General features: G+C 52.5%; 2 protein-coding genes across 4 annotated transcripts; both read right to left on the bottom strand.

The window, feature by feature from the left end:
* Positions 1 to 91: 91 nt before the first annotated feature.
* Irf7 (interferon regulatory factor 7) lies at positions 92 to 3,545 on the bottom strand. 2 transcript variants are annotated; one of them, XM_032891465.1, is made up of 10 exons: positions 3,470 to 3,545; positions 2,706 to 3,114; positions 2,460 to 2,622; positions 2,165 to 2,375; positions 1,806 to 1,861; positions 1,573 to 1,735; positions 1,314 to 1,409; positions 719 to 1,108; positions 515 to 633; positions 92 to 434 (listed from the first exon to the last, which is right to left on the bottom strand). In XM_032891465.1, the coding sequence occupies exons 2-10, from the start codon at positions 2,717 to 2,719 to the stop codon at positions 279 to 281; spliced, it is 1,368 nt and encodes a 455-aa protein (XP_032747356.1). In that variant the 5' UTR covers positions 2,720 to 3,114; positions 3,470 to 3,545; the 3' UTR covers positions 92 to 278. The 2 variants fall into 2 exon arrangements, with proteins under 2 accessions (XP_032747356.1, XP_032747357.1); XM_032891466.1 differs by having other exon boundaries at positions 1,573 to 1,639.
* A 2,231-nt stretch (positions 3,546 to 5,776) lies between these two features.
* On the bottom strand, positions 5,777 to 14,522 carry Cdhr5 (cadherin related family member 5). 2 transcript variants are annotated; one of them, XM_032891462.1, is made up of 15 exons: positions 14,350 to 14,522; positions 14,094 to 14,269; positions 13,692 to 13,742; positions 11,299 to 11,391; positions 11,060 to 11,161; positions 10,840 to 10,950; positions 10,581 to 10,751; positions 9,840 to 9,930; positions 9,661 to 9,758; positions 9,357 to 9,557; positions 9,111 to 9,224; positions 8,951 to 9,035; positions 8,277 to 8,852; positions 6,596 to 6,756; positions 5,777 to 6,309 (listed from the first exon to the last, which is right to left on the bottom strand). In XM_032891462.1, exons 1-15 carry the CDS (start codon positions 14,441 to 14,443, stop codon positions 5,845 to 5,847), a joined length of 2,589 nt encoding a protein of 862 aa, XP_032747353.1. In that variant the 5' UTR covers positions 14,444 to 14,522; the 3' UTR covers positions 5,777 to 5,844. The 2 variants fall into 2 exon arrangements, with proteins under 2 accessions (XP_032747353.1, XP_032747354.1); XM_032891463.1 differs by lacking the exon at positions 8,277 to 8,852 and having other exon boundaries at positions 14,350 to 14,521.
* Positions 14,523 to 15,730: the final 1,208 nt, after the last annotated feature.

Genomic DNA, 15,730 nt, shown 5'->3' with positions numbered 1-15,730 from the left:
ACACAAACACAGAGCTCACCTTCCCAAGCACGCTGGGCACCATACATGTGCTCCCCATTCCTGTCTTAAAGCATTTGTATCCAGTGAGAGGTATGGTAACCCAACCAATTCTTTATTGTAAAGATGAGTGCTACAAAGGAGGCCTAGTGTGTAGGGAGTGGGGGTCACCTTCTTTCAAGGGACTCCACAAGGTCCACTAGAGATGACATATAGCCAGGGAATAAGCCTGAGCCAGGGCAGCAGTGGTTCTGAACTCTATTGGAAGTTGGGGTTCTGAATCAAGCCCACTGACCCAGGTCCATGAGGAAGTGTTCAATGTCATCGTAGAGACTATTGGTGCTAGACAAGCACAGGCCAAGACTGCTGCTGTCCAGAGAGGACACACCCTCACGCTGCACGCCTTCCAGATGTGTCTTACACAGCCATGGCTCCAGCTGTGGAAAGTACATGTTAGGGCTCTTACCCAGCTTACCCAGCAGCCCACACATCTTTACTTGGCCAACCCAGGCTCTACCTTCACCAGGATCAGGCTCTTCTCCTTGGGCCTCCCTGCTGACAAGTCTTGCCCAAAACCCAGGTAGATGGTGTAATGTGGTGATCCTTGTCGCCTCCGGGCCCGAAACTCCTCCAGTTCTGTTAAGGAGATCACTCTGGTGAGCAGGTTAAGAAAGGCTCCAGGCCCCAAAGGACAAGCACCCCAGACAGACACCTCACTGACCTCGGAAGAAAGTGCTGAAGTCAAAGATGGGAGTATGGCAGTTGCGCTCCAGCAGCTGGGCTGGGGTGGAGGGGTTGGTGGAGCCCATAGGGCTGCCCACCTCCCAGTACACCTTGCACTTGCCCATTCGCAGGGCCCATAGCGATGGCCCCCGGAGCTCCAGCTGAAGGCCTGGAGACACATGCTGTAGGAGAGTCTCTGTGTAGTGCAGCTGCTTCTGATCTGGGAGCTCAGCGGGGCTCGGAAAAATCACCGGCTGGGGCTCTGAAGTTCTTATTGCTGAGCCCATGGGGCTATACAGGAACACGCATCTGGGGTGCCCCACCATTGCCTGTAGCACTGTGCGGCCCTTGTACATGATGGTCACATCCAGGGACCCAAGGTTGCGCTCTGGGTATATATAGACCAAGTTTGAGTGATGGGTATGGGTAGGCATTTTGTCCACACTCCTTGCCAAGGCCTATTTGCCTCCCACTGGGGCACTGGTATGAGGGTCAGTGGAGCAGTATTCTGCTTGGGATCTAGGTCTGTAATAGAGAAGAGCTGTGCTAGCACCTCAGCTCTACCCCACACCAACAGGTCCCCGGTTCCTCACCAGTCATCAGAACTGGGTGCTGAAGCCTGGGGCTGGAGGTAGCTTCCATCTGCCATGCTGCATGGGGCTCCTCAGGAAGGTGTTCTTGCTCCTGGCCTGAGGACAAGTTGGAGCTGCCTGTCAATCTTACCCCTGTCATTCTAGCACCCTTATCTTTCCTCCTCCCAGCAAGGGCTCTGTGATCCTCCCTCTCATATAGCCTTAGGCAGATGGGGTTCTCTAGCTTGACCCCAGCTCTGTAACAGTTCCTGTCTCTCACCAGAAGCCTGTGGTGGGACTGAGTCCGCCCTAGACTCAGAGTCTAATAGGTGGCTGTATTGCAGAACCTGAAGCAAGAGGTCCCCAGCATCACCAGAAAGCAGAGGGCTTGGGGTTTGCAACCCAGCATTTCCTCTTGCCAGGAATGATCCTAGGGACATACCCTGCAAGAGAAAGCATTGTGGTAGGCGGCTGCCAATCGCCCACACCTAGAAAGAATGAACCGGACTGTACCTGTGTGGGTAGGGCACTGCTGAGGGTCACTTCTTCCCTGTTCTCCAGAGCTGGGCCTGAAGGAGAGGGGAGAGGATTCGGATCTGAGGCTGATGTGTAACTTGGTTATGGTGCCTGAGCAGTTCCAGAAGTTCTCTATTCCTCAAACCCTCTGTTCCCAAAGCACCTCACTCAGCCCAAGGCTCTGACTTAGGAGGAAGTGTAAGCACACGTGCCCGCACACACACACACAGACACACACACCTTGAAAGGAGAGGAACTGAATCTACAACTAGTTTCAAAAACCACAAGTCAAACCATTGAAGCAACCAAAACAGCAGCGGCCGTGTACGGCCCTCCCTATCCATGGCCCTCCTCACCAGTTGTAGATCCAAGCTCCGGGCTAAGTTCATACACCTTGTGCGGATCAGCAGGGTCCCCTGAGTTGTCTTGACGCAAGATAAAGCGCCCTGTACTTCGGAGTGCACATCGGAAGTTGGTCTTCCAGCCTCTTCGCTCAGCAGCCTCAGCCTCTGGGGGTGGTAAGTTAACTCCACTAGGTGGCCACCTCCCTCGGGCCACAGCCCAGGCCTGAAGGAGAGGAGAGAGCATGGGTTAAGGCTGGATTCCCCAGGAGTTGTGGCGGATTATAAGGAGGGCAGGATTGGGTACCACCTTGAAGATCTGTGCATCAGCTTCATCCAGATCCCTACGGTTGAAATGCTTCCAGGGCACACGGAAGACTGTGTGAGCCTCATTCAGCCACCGCAGCCCCTCGTACCGGCCACTACTGACCTCACCCAAGAGCCAGTCTCCGAACAGCACTCGCTGGACCCCCCTGCAAGCAGGGCAGCCATGCTAGGATTAGGGCCAATGCAAGGGATACGGGACCCAATACAACCAGGGTAGGCATGTTCTCACCTCACTTCGGCCATTGCTCCTTCTACACGGGCAGTCTGGGAGAAAGTAGGTGCTACTCTGATGACTTGCAGTCACTGAGGCAGTATTACAAATAAGGTAAGAGTCCCTTGGGTGTCTTTATGGTTTTAGCCACAGATAGTGTAACCAAGTTTCATAAATATGTTTTAAACGTTAGGAGTGTTGGTCACAGGTGGGAATTGAAGTTTCACAAGTGTGACCCAGGTATTAGGGTGTTGAGGGTCACAGATGAGGTTTGAGAACTTGTAGCCACCTAGGTTCCGAACTTGTGTGGATTCCTAGGCCAAGGTGGCTGTAGATGTGACTACAGATGTAGCAGCGGGAGCGCACATGTGATGTCACAGGTGTTGATCCAGCGTCCGGGCCTGGATGGGCTGTCACAGGCTGGACCCTGCAAAGACATGTTGAACAAAAGGGGCGGGCCCAGGCGAGTGAAACGAAACTGCGTCTCGGGAAAATGAAACCTAAACTGTCCAAACAGCTCAACAGCGCAGTGGAGCTGCGGGCCTCACTGTCTCCGTGCCTTCGCCAACGGGTGCAGTCCTCGACTTCCACCCGACCCTCTCTCAGAGCCCAACCCCTACAGATTCAATTGCAAATGCTTCCCAGGGAGTCTGCCCTCCTGTTTCCCCGAGTCTCTCTTCACTGTCCTTCCCCAATCGCTCACTACTCTGTGGAGGGGACAAGAATTTCCCCTGTGGCACTATCTCACCTCCCTCCCCAAGTGGCCCAAGGGTCCCACATACCTGGTACCGGAGCCGCCGGGACGGTTTTATCTCAGTGAGAAGGAGGTAGCCGTGCTTTTATAGTACTTCGGTCAGGGGCGGGGCGGAATGCTGCAGGGTGTGGCCTAAGGGTTCCACACGCCCCTGGGGTGTCACAAATCTGAAGCACTCAGCTCTCAGATTCAGTCTCCTAGGCCCTTTGTAGATTCACTGAGAGAGGCTGACCCTACTTTGGACAGAATGGTCAAGTCTTGGAGGACAGTAGGAGTGGCAGGTGGAGGTATATTTGCTGGGCTCAGCTCCTGGTGGAAGTGTAGGAAAGGTCTTTCCCTGTACCTCCTCAGGAAAGCATATCAGGGTAAGGCAGGGATATCCACAACAGTTTGTTTGTTTTGTTTAGCTTGCAGAAAAGTCTTAGAAAATGGAGTCTAAAGAGAGGCTATGGTACAATTTGGCTTAACACTGAGAATGGTACAGATAAGAATATACCATCCAGGAGAGGTTGAAGCAGAAGGGTTGGGGCCAGCCTGCTTTAAAGAGTAAGACCCTGGGAGCTGGAGACACTGCTCAGTAGTTAAGAGCCCTGGCTGCTCTTCCAGAATCAATTCAATTCCCAGCCATCATATGTTGGTTCACAACCATTTATAATGGAATCTGATGCCCTCTTCTGGCAGATGCACTCATACACATGATATCACCACAGTCTAGGATTGTGTCCATCCTTCAAAAGAGAACCTTCTCATTACAGTGGGTAGAATCCTGTAACTGGCCCAAGAGCAAAGAATAAGCGATGCTGGAGCCATCTCTGTCACCCTCTCCAAGGCTCAAGGGACATCTCCCAAGGTGGTGTACAAAGAACGAATGCCCGAAAATGGAGATGTACAGCAAAATATGTCTCTGAGCAAGACATAGCCATTCCACCTGTGAACTCACTGCACAAGACCACAAAAGTGGTCCCAGTAACATTTCATCATAGGCGTGGGAGGGGCCCGGTGCCCCTCCCCCACTGTTAGCAATTTACCTCTAGGGGAAGGGGGGTCATATATTTAGTGATAAATTGTTCTTGTTCCAGCTGGGTCAAGAAGCTAAAACTAAGAAATAGCTCAATAGTCAGGGGCTCTGACTGCTCTTCCTAGAGGACTGGGGTTCAAATCCCAACACCCACATGGCAGCTCACAACTGTAACTCCAAAATTTGACACTCTCATACAGATATGTGTGTAGATCATGCACTAATACACATAAAAGTAATTTTTTTAAAGATTTATTTATTATATATAAAGTACACTGTAGCTCTCTTAAGACACATCAGAAGAGTACAGATGGTTATGAGCCACCATGTGGTTGCTGGGATTTGAACTCAGGACCTTTGGAAGAGCAGTCAGTGCTCTTAACCACTGAGCCATCTCTCCAGCCCCAAGTAATTTTTTTAAAAACACCAAAACCAACAAAAATTTTAAATAGAAACTAGTTAAACTCAGGGGGATACTGAGAAGACGAAAGTAGGAGGGAGGCTGGCTGAGAAGGGTTCCAACAAGGGGGAAAGAAAATGACAGGAGAGACTGGGCAGGAAAATCACCAGTCAAAATGAAAGCCGAAAGCTACACTGTCTAAATGCCCAAAACTGCCAATTTAAAAATATTCAAACACTGGAAGGAAATAAAAACCTTGGAAAGGAAATCATCGGGGTCACTTTTCATTAGAAAACATGCCATGACTACTGTTCAGGGAGAAACTCAGTGTGGTGTGCACTCCTAGGAAGCAGGCCCAGAGAGCTGTGTTAACTTCCACAGCCCTGGATTCCCTCCACTCACGGACATGACCTGTAGGTCCCTGTTTCTCGTCTAAACCTTCTGTGTGGGGCAGAGTGCCCTGGTCATTGCCGAAACAGCCCCCCACCCCCACCCCCCAGAAATGCTCTCTCCTCATAGTTTTCCCTTCCCTGGAACTCACTATGGAGACTAGGTTAACCTCAAACTCACAGAGATCCGCCTGTCTCTGTCCACCCAAATGCTGGGATTATGGGAGCCACCATTCCTGGCCAGACCTTTGAAATGGGCTGTGACACTCAGGAAGATCCCAAGGACCACCTCTCCCAAATGAATGTACATGTGGAATGGACGGTCCTGGCTCCTTCCCTCCCTCAAGTGAAGCTATCCATCTTGGGCAAGGAGCTGGAGATCTCTAGCGAAGACCTCTCTCTTCCCCCTTGGCTACAATGGGAACTTTCCAGCGGCTAGCCACCCGGAAACCGCAGCTGGGCTCTCACACCCATGGCACGTGTTCCTCCCACCGCCGGGTTTCCTCCCACCACCGTAAGACTCCGGAATTCGAAAGTGCTACTTTAATTAGAGGAGGAAAGGGGCGTGGCTTGGGGCGGAGAGTCCGGGCGCTGAGCTAGACGTAAGTGTTGTCTGCGTCTGCGCCAAGGCGGAGACTCTTCTTCTGGTCAGGGTCATCATCGTCATCGCTCCCCTCACTTCCCGAGGCACTGGCGCTGTCCACGTCGGCGGTGGGTTCGTTGAGAACCACCACATCAGCCTCTGCCCCGATGTCCTTGCCGAACCACACAGCCTTGTAGCCGCCCTCCCCCTCCGGCCGCCGCTCCTTAGTCAGGATAGACCTCACGGCTGAAGGACTGTCCCCTGCCTGGACTGTCTTGGGAGACCCGGAAGCTTTGGGCTGAGGGCTAGGAGGCATGGAGCTGGGGGGCGTGGGACTGGAAGACATGGGACTAGGAGGCCGGAGGGGCGGTTGGACAGGCTCAGGGCCCGGCTCTGGCTTCCGGTTGGAGGTGGGTGACCACTTGGCCTTGTTGTCTGGGAGGAAGGTCAGGTTGTCATAGCCACTTGGCTGTGGCTCCTGAGGGGGGAGTAAGGGCAAAGGCATCAGCAGCAATGATATGACTCCCACAAGTGCCTTCTGAACCCTCCTCCCACAGCTTGGCTCCCACTCTTCCCCTGAACCCCACCCCTACCACTTGGTATCAGAACACCCATCCTGGCCTACCTCTGATTCTTTCCCTCATAAAGCCCTGTTTTCCCCAGCTGTTCCCACTCATCCCTCCATGTCCCTTTTCTGTGACTCCTCAGCCCTATTAGTCTGCTTTCTACTTTACCTCACCCAGTACCCAGCCAGAGGCCCTTACCTTTGCCTTCCCAGAGCAGCAAGTGAACCGATGTCGGTAGTGCTTATGGATGAGGATGACCAAGAAGATGAGGGCCAGCAACAGCAGTGCCCCTAGCACCCCGCCCAACACTGCCATGTCCACCGTGGAAAATCTCTGGCCATCACCCAGCTCGCCTACTCCTGGTATCCAAGAGACCATGGCCACTTACCGTAGGAACACTCCTAAGAACTTCCCTTCCCACCCTGGGCCAGGCTGAGGTACCATAAGAACAAGACGGGCCTCTCCTGGCCCACCATCTAGACTTGAGGTTCTGAGAATGGGTGCTATTACCTCCAGCAGGGAGCCTGCCTGGGAGATACCACAGCCCCTGGGAACATGACCACCGACCTCTGATTCACCAGGATGGCCTCCAAGGGCACACTGCAAACAGTTGTGGTGACCTCTGACTTATGTACCATCAACCACAATTTTGAATACACATTGTACTTAGACCAGAGCAGGGCTCAGTGACACTTGCAGAAGTTAGTCATGGAGAGCTGCCTCTGGTGATCATTTCCATGGGACAGCTAGCTGTGCCTGGCCCCTTGTCACCCTGTACACTCAGAGGTTCAGTGGGTACAGCTGAGTGACCAGTAAAAAAGACCTTTCAGTAGGAACCTCTTGTGTGTACGTGTGTTAAGTTTATTTATGTGGTGTGTGTATTTGTGTTGGTGCTGCATGTCATGGTGCATGTTGTGGTCAGAGGAAAACTTGCAGAAGTCAGTTTTCTGCATTTGTAGGACCCAGGGATCTGACTCAGGTTGTCGGACAAGTCGCTGAGCCATCTTGCCAGTCCGCATCTTACTCTGTAAGTCAGGGTCTCTCACTGGCCTGCAGCTGGCCTTGTAGCTGGCTAAGCCGTCTGGCCAGCAATCCCCAGGGTTTTCTGTCTCTGATTTCCCAACACATCCCAATGCTCAGCTGCATAAGGTAGCTTCTGGGGACAAAATTTACGTCCTCGTGCTTGGAAAGCAAATACTTTACCAAGCATGTCATCTCCCCAGCCCTGGATTTTTTGTTTTTATTTTTGTTTTAGCAGAATTGCCTCAGTATGTTGCCCAGGCTAGCCCTGAATTCCTAGGCTTAAGTGGTCCTCCTGCCTAAGTGTCTCCAGTATCACAGGCATGTATCAATACATCCAGCCATAAATTTTTAACACATATTCTCTCTCTCTCTCTCTCTCTCTCTCTCTCTCTCTCTCTCTCTCTCTCTCTCTCTCTCTCTCTGTAGCTGGCTGAAATTCTGTAGACCAGGCTAGACCAGACTGGACTAAACTCACAGAGGTGTGCCTTTCACTACCTCCCTAATGCTGGGATTAAAGGGATTTGTTAGCACACTCTGATGGCCATAACATTCATTTTTTTTATCTTGTATCTCCCTACTTATTGGAATAGTGCCCTTACCTAACCTAAGACCCTAAATACAGATTGTCCTGGGAATTATGGGACTCACTGGCTTTAAAATCTGCTTCTGTATCCCTGTACCTTCTTCAGTTCACCTATTATGACCTCTTGGGGCCCTCTGTCTAGAGCTAGACACAGACTCCATAGTCAGTGTGGTCAGGCCAGACTAGCCCGGGTGGACCCTTTTCTAGAGCACATCCTAGAACCCCTGTCTGAGTTAAGGGTGACAGTGACTCCAGGGCAACGTGTTAGACTACCTGAGATGGGCCCAGTGGTTGTCGGCTGAGAGGTTCCTGGCTTGGGGGTCTGTGTTGAGCCACTAGGTGTGGCTGGCTGAGAAGAGGTGCTGGCCCCTGGAGTGGGGACCATTGGCTGGGAGGTTCCTGGTTTGGGGGTCTGGGTTGAGCTGCCACTAGGTGTGGCTGGCTGAGAAGAGGTGCTAGCCCCTGGAGTGGGGACCATTGGCTGGGAGGTTCCTGGCCTGGGGGTCTGTGTTGAGCTGCCACTAGGTGTGGCTGGCTGAGAAGAGGTGCTAGCCCCTGGAGTGGGGACCATTGGCTGAGAGGTTCCTGGTTTGGGGGTCTGTGTTGCATCCCCACCAGGAGTAGCTGTCTGGGGAGAGGTGCTGATTCCAAGAGTAGGGGACCCCCCGGGTACAGTTGGGGCAGAGGTGAGTGGGCTTAGGGTTGTGCCTGCAGGTGGGAATGGGCCAGCACTTCCCCCAGGGCTGGTTGTGGCAGGTCCTTGAGAGGTCCCAGAGGTCGAGGGGGTTTCCAAAGTGGTGTTACTTGAAGGCCCAGTTGTTCCTCCAGCTTCTGGGGGTGTGGGGGACTCTGGTGGTGGCATGTACAGAACTCGGGTTTGCCTCTGTCCCCAGATATGTCTGTCCCAGAGGAGAAGCCACCCTGCCTGGGGATCTGGGGGTGCTCACCTGTGGAGGGCGGCTCCCGCTCTGACACCTGGATCTCCACAATAGTGGTGGCTCTGTCTTTAGTCACAGTATTGTTAGCTTCTACCTGGGTCAGGAAAGGGACTTGTTCTCTTGGGTCCCTTTTTACCCCCACACCTTACTCCCCTTATCCCCACTCCACCTCTATGCGGATTGTTCTTTCTGTCTCCATAGGCACAGTGGTCAGCAAGATATCCTTATTCATGATGAATTCTGAGGAGTTGGTGACTTGATATGTGACAGCCGAGTTGAGGTCCTAGATGAGACTCCAGTGAGACCTAGGCCTGGTACTCTATAGTCCATCCCAAGTAGTCTACACAGAGAGAGGAGGCCAGAGGGTCCAGGTATACTTAGAGGGTTCGTAGGTAAACAGGAAGGGACTGCATACCGGGAAGCCTAGGTACTGAGCCTGGATCCTCAGGATCTCTGAAGGGAAGGTCTTGTCCTTCACTGCTGTGCCAGCCTCAGAACCCAGTACCACCGTGCCAAAGTACAGGCTCTGAGAGAACTGGAGTGGGTTCCCAGTGACATCGCGAGCCTCCACAACGGCCTGAGTCACTGAGTATCGAGCCATGTCAGCCTGCTCGGCCTGAGGAGTCAGGGGAAGCGGGAGTGGGTATTGGGATTTAAGGCAGCTGGGGCCACAGCTGGGGCCACAGAGGACCCATCTCTCATCCAGTGCTGGTACCCACCCTGACCAGCAGGGTGAAGGTCATGGGGCTGGGGATACTTTTGGCCATCGTGAGGTTGCCATCGTCTTTGTTGATGATAAATGTGTCATCCGTGTTTCCTGGGAGAATTCGTGGTGGAGTTTGGTGTCTGGTCCCTCTGTTGTGGGGTCCAGGTGCTGTGGGGCTAAGCCGTTACTCACCCATCATAATGCTGTAGACGATAGGCTGGTTAATGGCCTGATCTCCGTCCACAGCATAGATGGGACCAGGACTCAAGATGAGAGGGGATGGCTGTAGGAATAGGAACATCTTGAGGTTTAAGAGTCCCAGCTCGGGGTTGGGGATTTAGCTCAGTGGTAGAGCGCTTGCCTAGGAAGCGCAAGGCCCTGGGTTCGGTCCCCAGCTCCGAAAAAAAGAACCAAAAAAAAAAAAAAAGGAGTCCCAGCTCTTACTCTCTTGTTGTCCCTCAAGATCTGAAACATGGATTTGAGCCTGGAGGGAGGAGCAGTGCCTGCTTGGGACAGAGCTGCAGCCACAGCAGGACTCAGTGGCAACAAGAAGCTAAGAAGGAAATGTTGTAGCCCCAGTGTATGCCGCCTGCCCAGGGGCACCACTGGCCTCAGGAGACTCAGCTGACCAAGGACTTAGCAGATCCTTATCAGCATCAGCCCAGCCCCTGAGGTCCTCACATCCCAGCCGACATGTACTCCTCACTGATTTTTGTCTGTATGCCCCACCCCCACCTGGCTGGGAAGGATACTTAATGATTGATTGGTGATTGATTGATTGATTGATTGTTCATTCAGGTTTGTTTCACAAATCACAGAATTGTCCACAAGCCTCTCCAGGAGTGCAGGACGGCGGCCAGATCCCTACCCTGAATAGTTTCTGACTTGGCCTTAGATTCAAGTTTGACCCTGATCCTCCTCACTTCCCATTACCAGTTTGTGTCCTGTGGGGATAACTGCGTGGTACTGGGCCTGAATGCAGAAGTAGCCATCGGTAAAGGAGCACGGCAGGAACCAGGGGGTCCGTAGGTCAGCTGGCAGCACGTTCAAGACCACGGTGGCAGTGGCCGTATGGCTGGGAATTACATTCTCTTCCCTAGTATCCTGTAGTAATGGCCAGCCCCTGATAGGTTAGGCCCAGCGTGGACAGGGCCTACAACATCCAGGACTCGGGAAGATGTGATCTGCCTACCCGTGCCAGCAGCCTGAAGGTCATGTTCGGACTCTTGTAGTAATCCAGGGTCTGGTCCAACTTCAGAGCAGGGGAGTTTATGCCCACCAGGGAGAAGAACTTGCTGGCATTCTGAGGGAAGGGAAGAAGGTTGGACTCTGGAAGGTGGATGAACTGAGGCCTGGAGGCATCAGAAAGGGTGGGGGTTGTCAGCAATGTGTGGGGATGGGGAAGCACTGACGGGGGTCACTTCCTGCAGAGTGTAGACTAGGATGTCATCTTTGTCAGCATCTGTAGCCTTCAGCTCTGTCTCAGGGATGACGGTTGTATTCACTCTGGTGTCCTGGGGATGGAGAGGAAGAGGTTGGTCCAGCCATGCTGTAGCTTCTGTATATAGATCTCCCTGATGTTGTCTCCCAGAGACCCCTGTGTCCCCTGCCTTCCCCATACTCAGACAGCACTGGTTCAGACTGGACTCACCTCCGATACATTATATTCCTTGATTGTAAAGGGGAATTCTGGTGCATTGTCATTGATGTCCAGGACAACCACAAACACCCTGAGCTGTGTCACCTGCAGCAAAGTCACCAGAGTCAGCCCCTGGCTGAGGAGCAATGCTCTGATGCCCCCCATCATTCATTCCTTCCTCTTCTTATCTGTTCATTCATTCATTCATTCATCCATTCAGTTAGTCAGTCATTCTTTGTCTTTCATTCCACAGACACTGGTGGCATCAACAATGTGGTGGCCTAGGAGCTCCTGTTCTAGGAGGAATGCACTCAAACTGTAAAGACAAGTTTTAGAGTGTGGCCACGTGCATGTGGTGGGTTCGCTGAAGAGAGAGAATGACAATCCTGGGGGCACAACCAGCAAAATATCAAAGGGAGAAAAACAGCATCTCACGACTTCAAAAACAGGTCTCCAAAAGGATGGTGGGAAAAGGGCCTTCAGGTCGAAATCAAACAGCTCATTCCCATGACAGCCCTTCCTGAGACCCAGGGAGACATGAACACAGCCAGGTGCTGGAGGACAGAGACGGAAAGCTGCTCTTCTCAGCTGTGACAGATGTCAAGGCCATGGCTCTCTCTCTGTGCCTCTCTGTCTCTCTGTGTCTCTCTGTCTCTCTGTGTCTCTGTCTCTTTCTCTGTCTCTCTGTCTCTCTCTGTCTGTGTCTTTCTGTTTCTGTCTCTGTCTCTCTCTGTCTCTTGTGTGTCTGTGTGTATGTGTGGGAAGTATATTTGTGTGTTGAAGGTGGAGCACAGGGCTTCAATCATACTAGGCAGGTATTTGTCCTGGCTGGTTTTGTGTGTCAACCTCACACAAGCTGGAGTTATCACAGAGAAAGGAGCCTCAGTTGAGGAAACGCCTCCATGAGATCCAGCTGTAAGGCATTTTCTCAACTAGTGATCAAGGGGGGAGGGCCCAGCCCATTGTGGGTGGTGTTGTCCCTGGGATAGTGGTCCTGGGTTCTATAAGAAAGCAACCCAATGGGGCTGGAGGGATGGCTCAGTGGTTAAGAGCACTGACTGCTCTTCCAGAGGTCCTGAGTTCAATTCCCAGCAACCACATGGCTCACAACCATCTGTAATGGGATCTGATGCCCTCCCTCTTCTGGTGTGTCTGAAAACAGCTACAGGTCTGAAAACAGACCTACTTGAGTTCCAGTCCTGACTTCCTTTGGTGATGAACAGCAATGTGGAAGTGTAAGCTGAGTAAACCCTTTCCTCCCCAACTTGCTTCTTGGTCATAATATTGGTGCAGGAATAGAAAGCCTGATTAAGAGAGAAATCTAAGGGGTTGGGGATTTAGCTCAGTGGTAGAGCGCTTGCCTAGCAAGCACAAGGCCCTGGGTTCGGTCCCCAGCTCCGAAAAAAAGAAAAAAGAAAAAGAAAAAAAAAAAGACAGAAGTCTAACACTAAACTTTACCCAAAAAAGAATTTCGTTTTTGGTTTTTTTTTTGTTTTTTTTTTTTTCTTTTCTTTTTTCGGAGCTGGGGACCAACCAGGGCCTTGTGCTTGCTAGGGGTGCCGCCTACCACTGAGCCAAATCCCCAACCCCTCGTTTTGTTTTTAATTATTATGATCTATTAGAGACATAGGCCAAGATGTGTGTGGGTAACATGTCGTGGTGCAGGGCAGGAGTGCAGGGTGTGAGAATTGCTCACAGTGAAGCAGGAAGTGTGTGGGGCCTGTTACTTCTTCTAGTGTCCTTTAGTAAAAGGCTATTGATGGAGGATAAGATGTATGGGATAGGGTAGGGGACAGTATAAAGTAGGAGGGTTAGGCATCAAAATGAATTTGCACACCAGGTCAGTGTCTGCATACCACAGCCTTGCCCACCCACTTGTGCATTTGACTTTGGCTTCCAGTAAGAAAATGCGGAAGCTTCTGTGAGGCTGCATGGGGTTGTGGCTATGAGCTTTCGGGATTCCCTGTGTAGAGAGGGAATAGAGGAGGGCCAAGGACAAGAACAGCAAGTGGATGTGCAAGAAGGGTCAGAAAGGAGAGCCACTGGCCAGGGCCCCATGGGACGGAGTAGAGGTAGGAAGAGTAAGTCCGACTCTAACTGAGGTACAGTCAACCGTGCCAACAGTGTTCCTTGGATGGGGTGACATCAGAAGTGGCTGGCAGGTGAAGGTGTCTCCCAGGTGAGGGGTGAGGGGCCGACTTAGGGTCTCAAGGTACTGACTTAATACTGGGCTCTACGTTAGCTGAGTTTGAGTCTGGAGCTCAGGGCAGAATCTAGGCTAAAAGAATCATGGAAGTGGCTAGGAGAGAGTTGATGTTCAGACTCCCTGGGGTAAGGTCTTGGAGGAGTGGTCTTGGGGTACTCTGACAAAAGGCCCAGGTGGTCAGGTAATGGGGTTAACTTACCAAAGTATTTCCCCTCTTACACTCCAGGACTGCCTCCAGCAACGAGTTTTCCTGAGGATAAAGCCAGGGGCCCTATGAGTCACTTGCCACATAGGGAACTATCCTGCTATAGGATAGGAGAGTACGGCTAGGAGAGCAGGGAGTGCCCCAGCGCCCCAGTCACCTGTGGGAAATCCTGGGTATAGGGGACATTTGGCAACTTTGTCCCCTTATGGCCCTACCCCTCAGTACCAACCAACCAACCAACCATCTAACCAACCACTGGGCCTGAAAGGGCTCCTCACTGCCAGGAGCATATAGATCCCTTCAGTCCCTCTTTCCCTGAATCTTTCCCAGGTTAGGGGAGTGGATGCCCATTTGTGTCCCCATGAAGGCATATTCTATTCGGTCTACAGTCTGTACCTCATAATCTGGAGTCACGGTGAGAAACAGCTTATCGCCATCAACCCTAAAGGCATTAGGGGTGGACAACTGTCCCAAGGTCACATGCTGGTCTTCTGGGACAAAAATGTGCGCCAGTGGCCCAGAAACAGTGGTGTTCTCGTTCATTGTAAACACGGTCTGGTTCGCAGAGCAGACTAGAAAGTTGCAAAGGAGAAGTTGGTTCCTCCCAGCCCAGCTCTGCCACCCACCCATCCTGCCCATGTTCAGTACCTACCCTGAGCCTGGGCCAAGGTCCCTGGAAGGTGGCCAAACAGCACCACGAGCAATGGCAACAGCAGGGGAGGCCACAGGAGGGCCGGAGCCCCCATGGTGGCAGCTGTCACCTGGAAGAAGGGTCCGGCCGGCTTGGTTCCAGGGCTGGTACAATTCCTGCCTTGGCGACCTTCGCCCCTGCCAGGCACCGCCTCATTTTATGATCCTTTACAGATGGCCTCTACCAAGGGGGATCCCGCTGGCCGGCCGGCACTAACAGGGGACATGAGGTCATATTGCAGCTTGGACTTCCAGGAAGTTAGCTGAGGACTCAACTTACAGGCACCACACATAAGGTGTAAAAAATCTTGAGAACCAGGAGTGGAGAATAGGCGTGGGAAGCCAGGGCAAGGCTCTGGAGCCATAGACCTAAGGAGGCTGAGTCAGGGTTGGGGGCTGAAGCAGGACTGGGGGATGGAGCCATAGGTCTGGGGAGCTGGGGCAGGGCTGGGGAACTGGGAGCAAGAACAGGGATGCGGGCTGAGCCATTGGTCTTGGGTCCACTGTGACCCTCATCTCCTCTCTTTCTTCTCAATGTTTATTTTAGAAAATCCCTGGAGCTCTGTTATGTTACCTCCCTTCCCTCTTCCACTCCCAAAGGACAAGGCTGTGTCCCAGCCAGCTGCTCCTGCGGTCTGAGAAACACAGCAGTGCCCCCAGGGTAGGGCCTGGCAGAGCCTTGGTGGGTGGTAAGATGCAAACAGAACCTTTCACCCACTGGAGGAGCTGGGGTCTGGGGAGCCAGTATCTGATGGAAGACAAGAACCCCAGAGGACACAGCCCAGCCCTCCATTAGACCTGCTTCCTTCTCTCTTGCTTCCTCTCCTCTGCCCTACAAGCTCTCAGAGATGAGAGGAAGCCTCTAAGTGGGGCCAGGAGAATGGTAGGGGGTGTTCTGTTGAAAGGGCCTACATAGCCCTCCCTCATTACTCTGGGTCTTTTGCTTTAGATGTCTGAAAACCTTCCCAAAGCTCCAGGCCTCTCTCTGTCAGAACTGGGCACTGTCTCACCACAGCCGCCCACTGAGAGATGACATCACCGGCCAGGCCTCATGGCTGGGCCATGACCACATAGGATGTACTCAGGTGCTCCCACTCCTGCCTGAGCCTCCTCCTCACCACTTCATTTACCCTGACCACATGGCTGGGCCAGGGTGGGGATCCTTGATCCCTGGAGATTTTGCTAAATGAACCACAGGGCAGGGTTGGACTCTAGGGAATTCAGCTAGGAAAAGAGGGGTTCAGCTGATGTCAGAGATAAAAAATGCCCTAGCTGGCTTTCCAGGTTCAAAGGGCAACAACTGGGTGTGGTCCTAGTCACTGAATGAGATGGATGGATCCGTC

The sequence above is a fragment of the Rattus rattus genome, chromosome 2 (genome assembly GCF_011064425.1).
Source record: "Rattus rattus isolate New Zealand chromosome 2, Rrattus_CSIRO_v1, whole genome shotgun sequence".
NCBI classification, from domain to species: domain Eukaryota; kingdom Metazoa; phylum Chordata; class Mammalia; order Rodentia; family Muridae; genus Rattus; species Rattus rattus.
The sequence above is the reverse complement of the archived record's forward strand: the minus strand, read 5'-3'. Positions and strand labels throughout refer to the sequence as shown.

Bases quoted from the DNA above. Each gene is read 5' to 3' on its own strand.
- Irf7 (XM_032891465.1), bottom strand. The intron at 1,410-1,572 runs GTGAGAGACAGG...ACTTGTCCTCAG, and splicing joins AGTCCCACCACAGGCTTCTG to GCCAGGAGCAAGAACACCTT. The intron at 634-718 runs GTCAGTGAGGTG...TCTCCTTAACAG, and splicing joins CTTCAGCACTTTCTTCCGAG to AACTGGAGGAGTTTCGGGCC.
- Cdhr5 (XM_032891462.1), bottom strand. From the start codon at position 14,443: ATGGGGGCTCCGGCCCTCCTGTGGCCTCCCCTGCTGTTGCCATTGCTC. The intron at 14,270-14,349 runs GTAGGTACTGAA...GCAACTTTCTAG, and splicing joins GACCTTGGCCCAGGCTCAGG to TCTGCTCTGCGAACCAGACC. The intron at 10,752-10,839 runs GTAGGCAGATCA...CCATTACTACAG, and splicing joins CCTTCAGGCTGCTGGCACGG to GATACTAGGGAAGAGAATGT.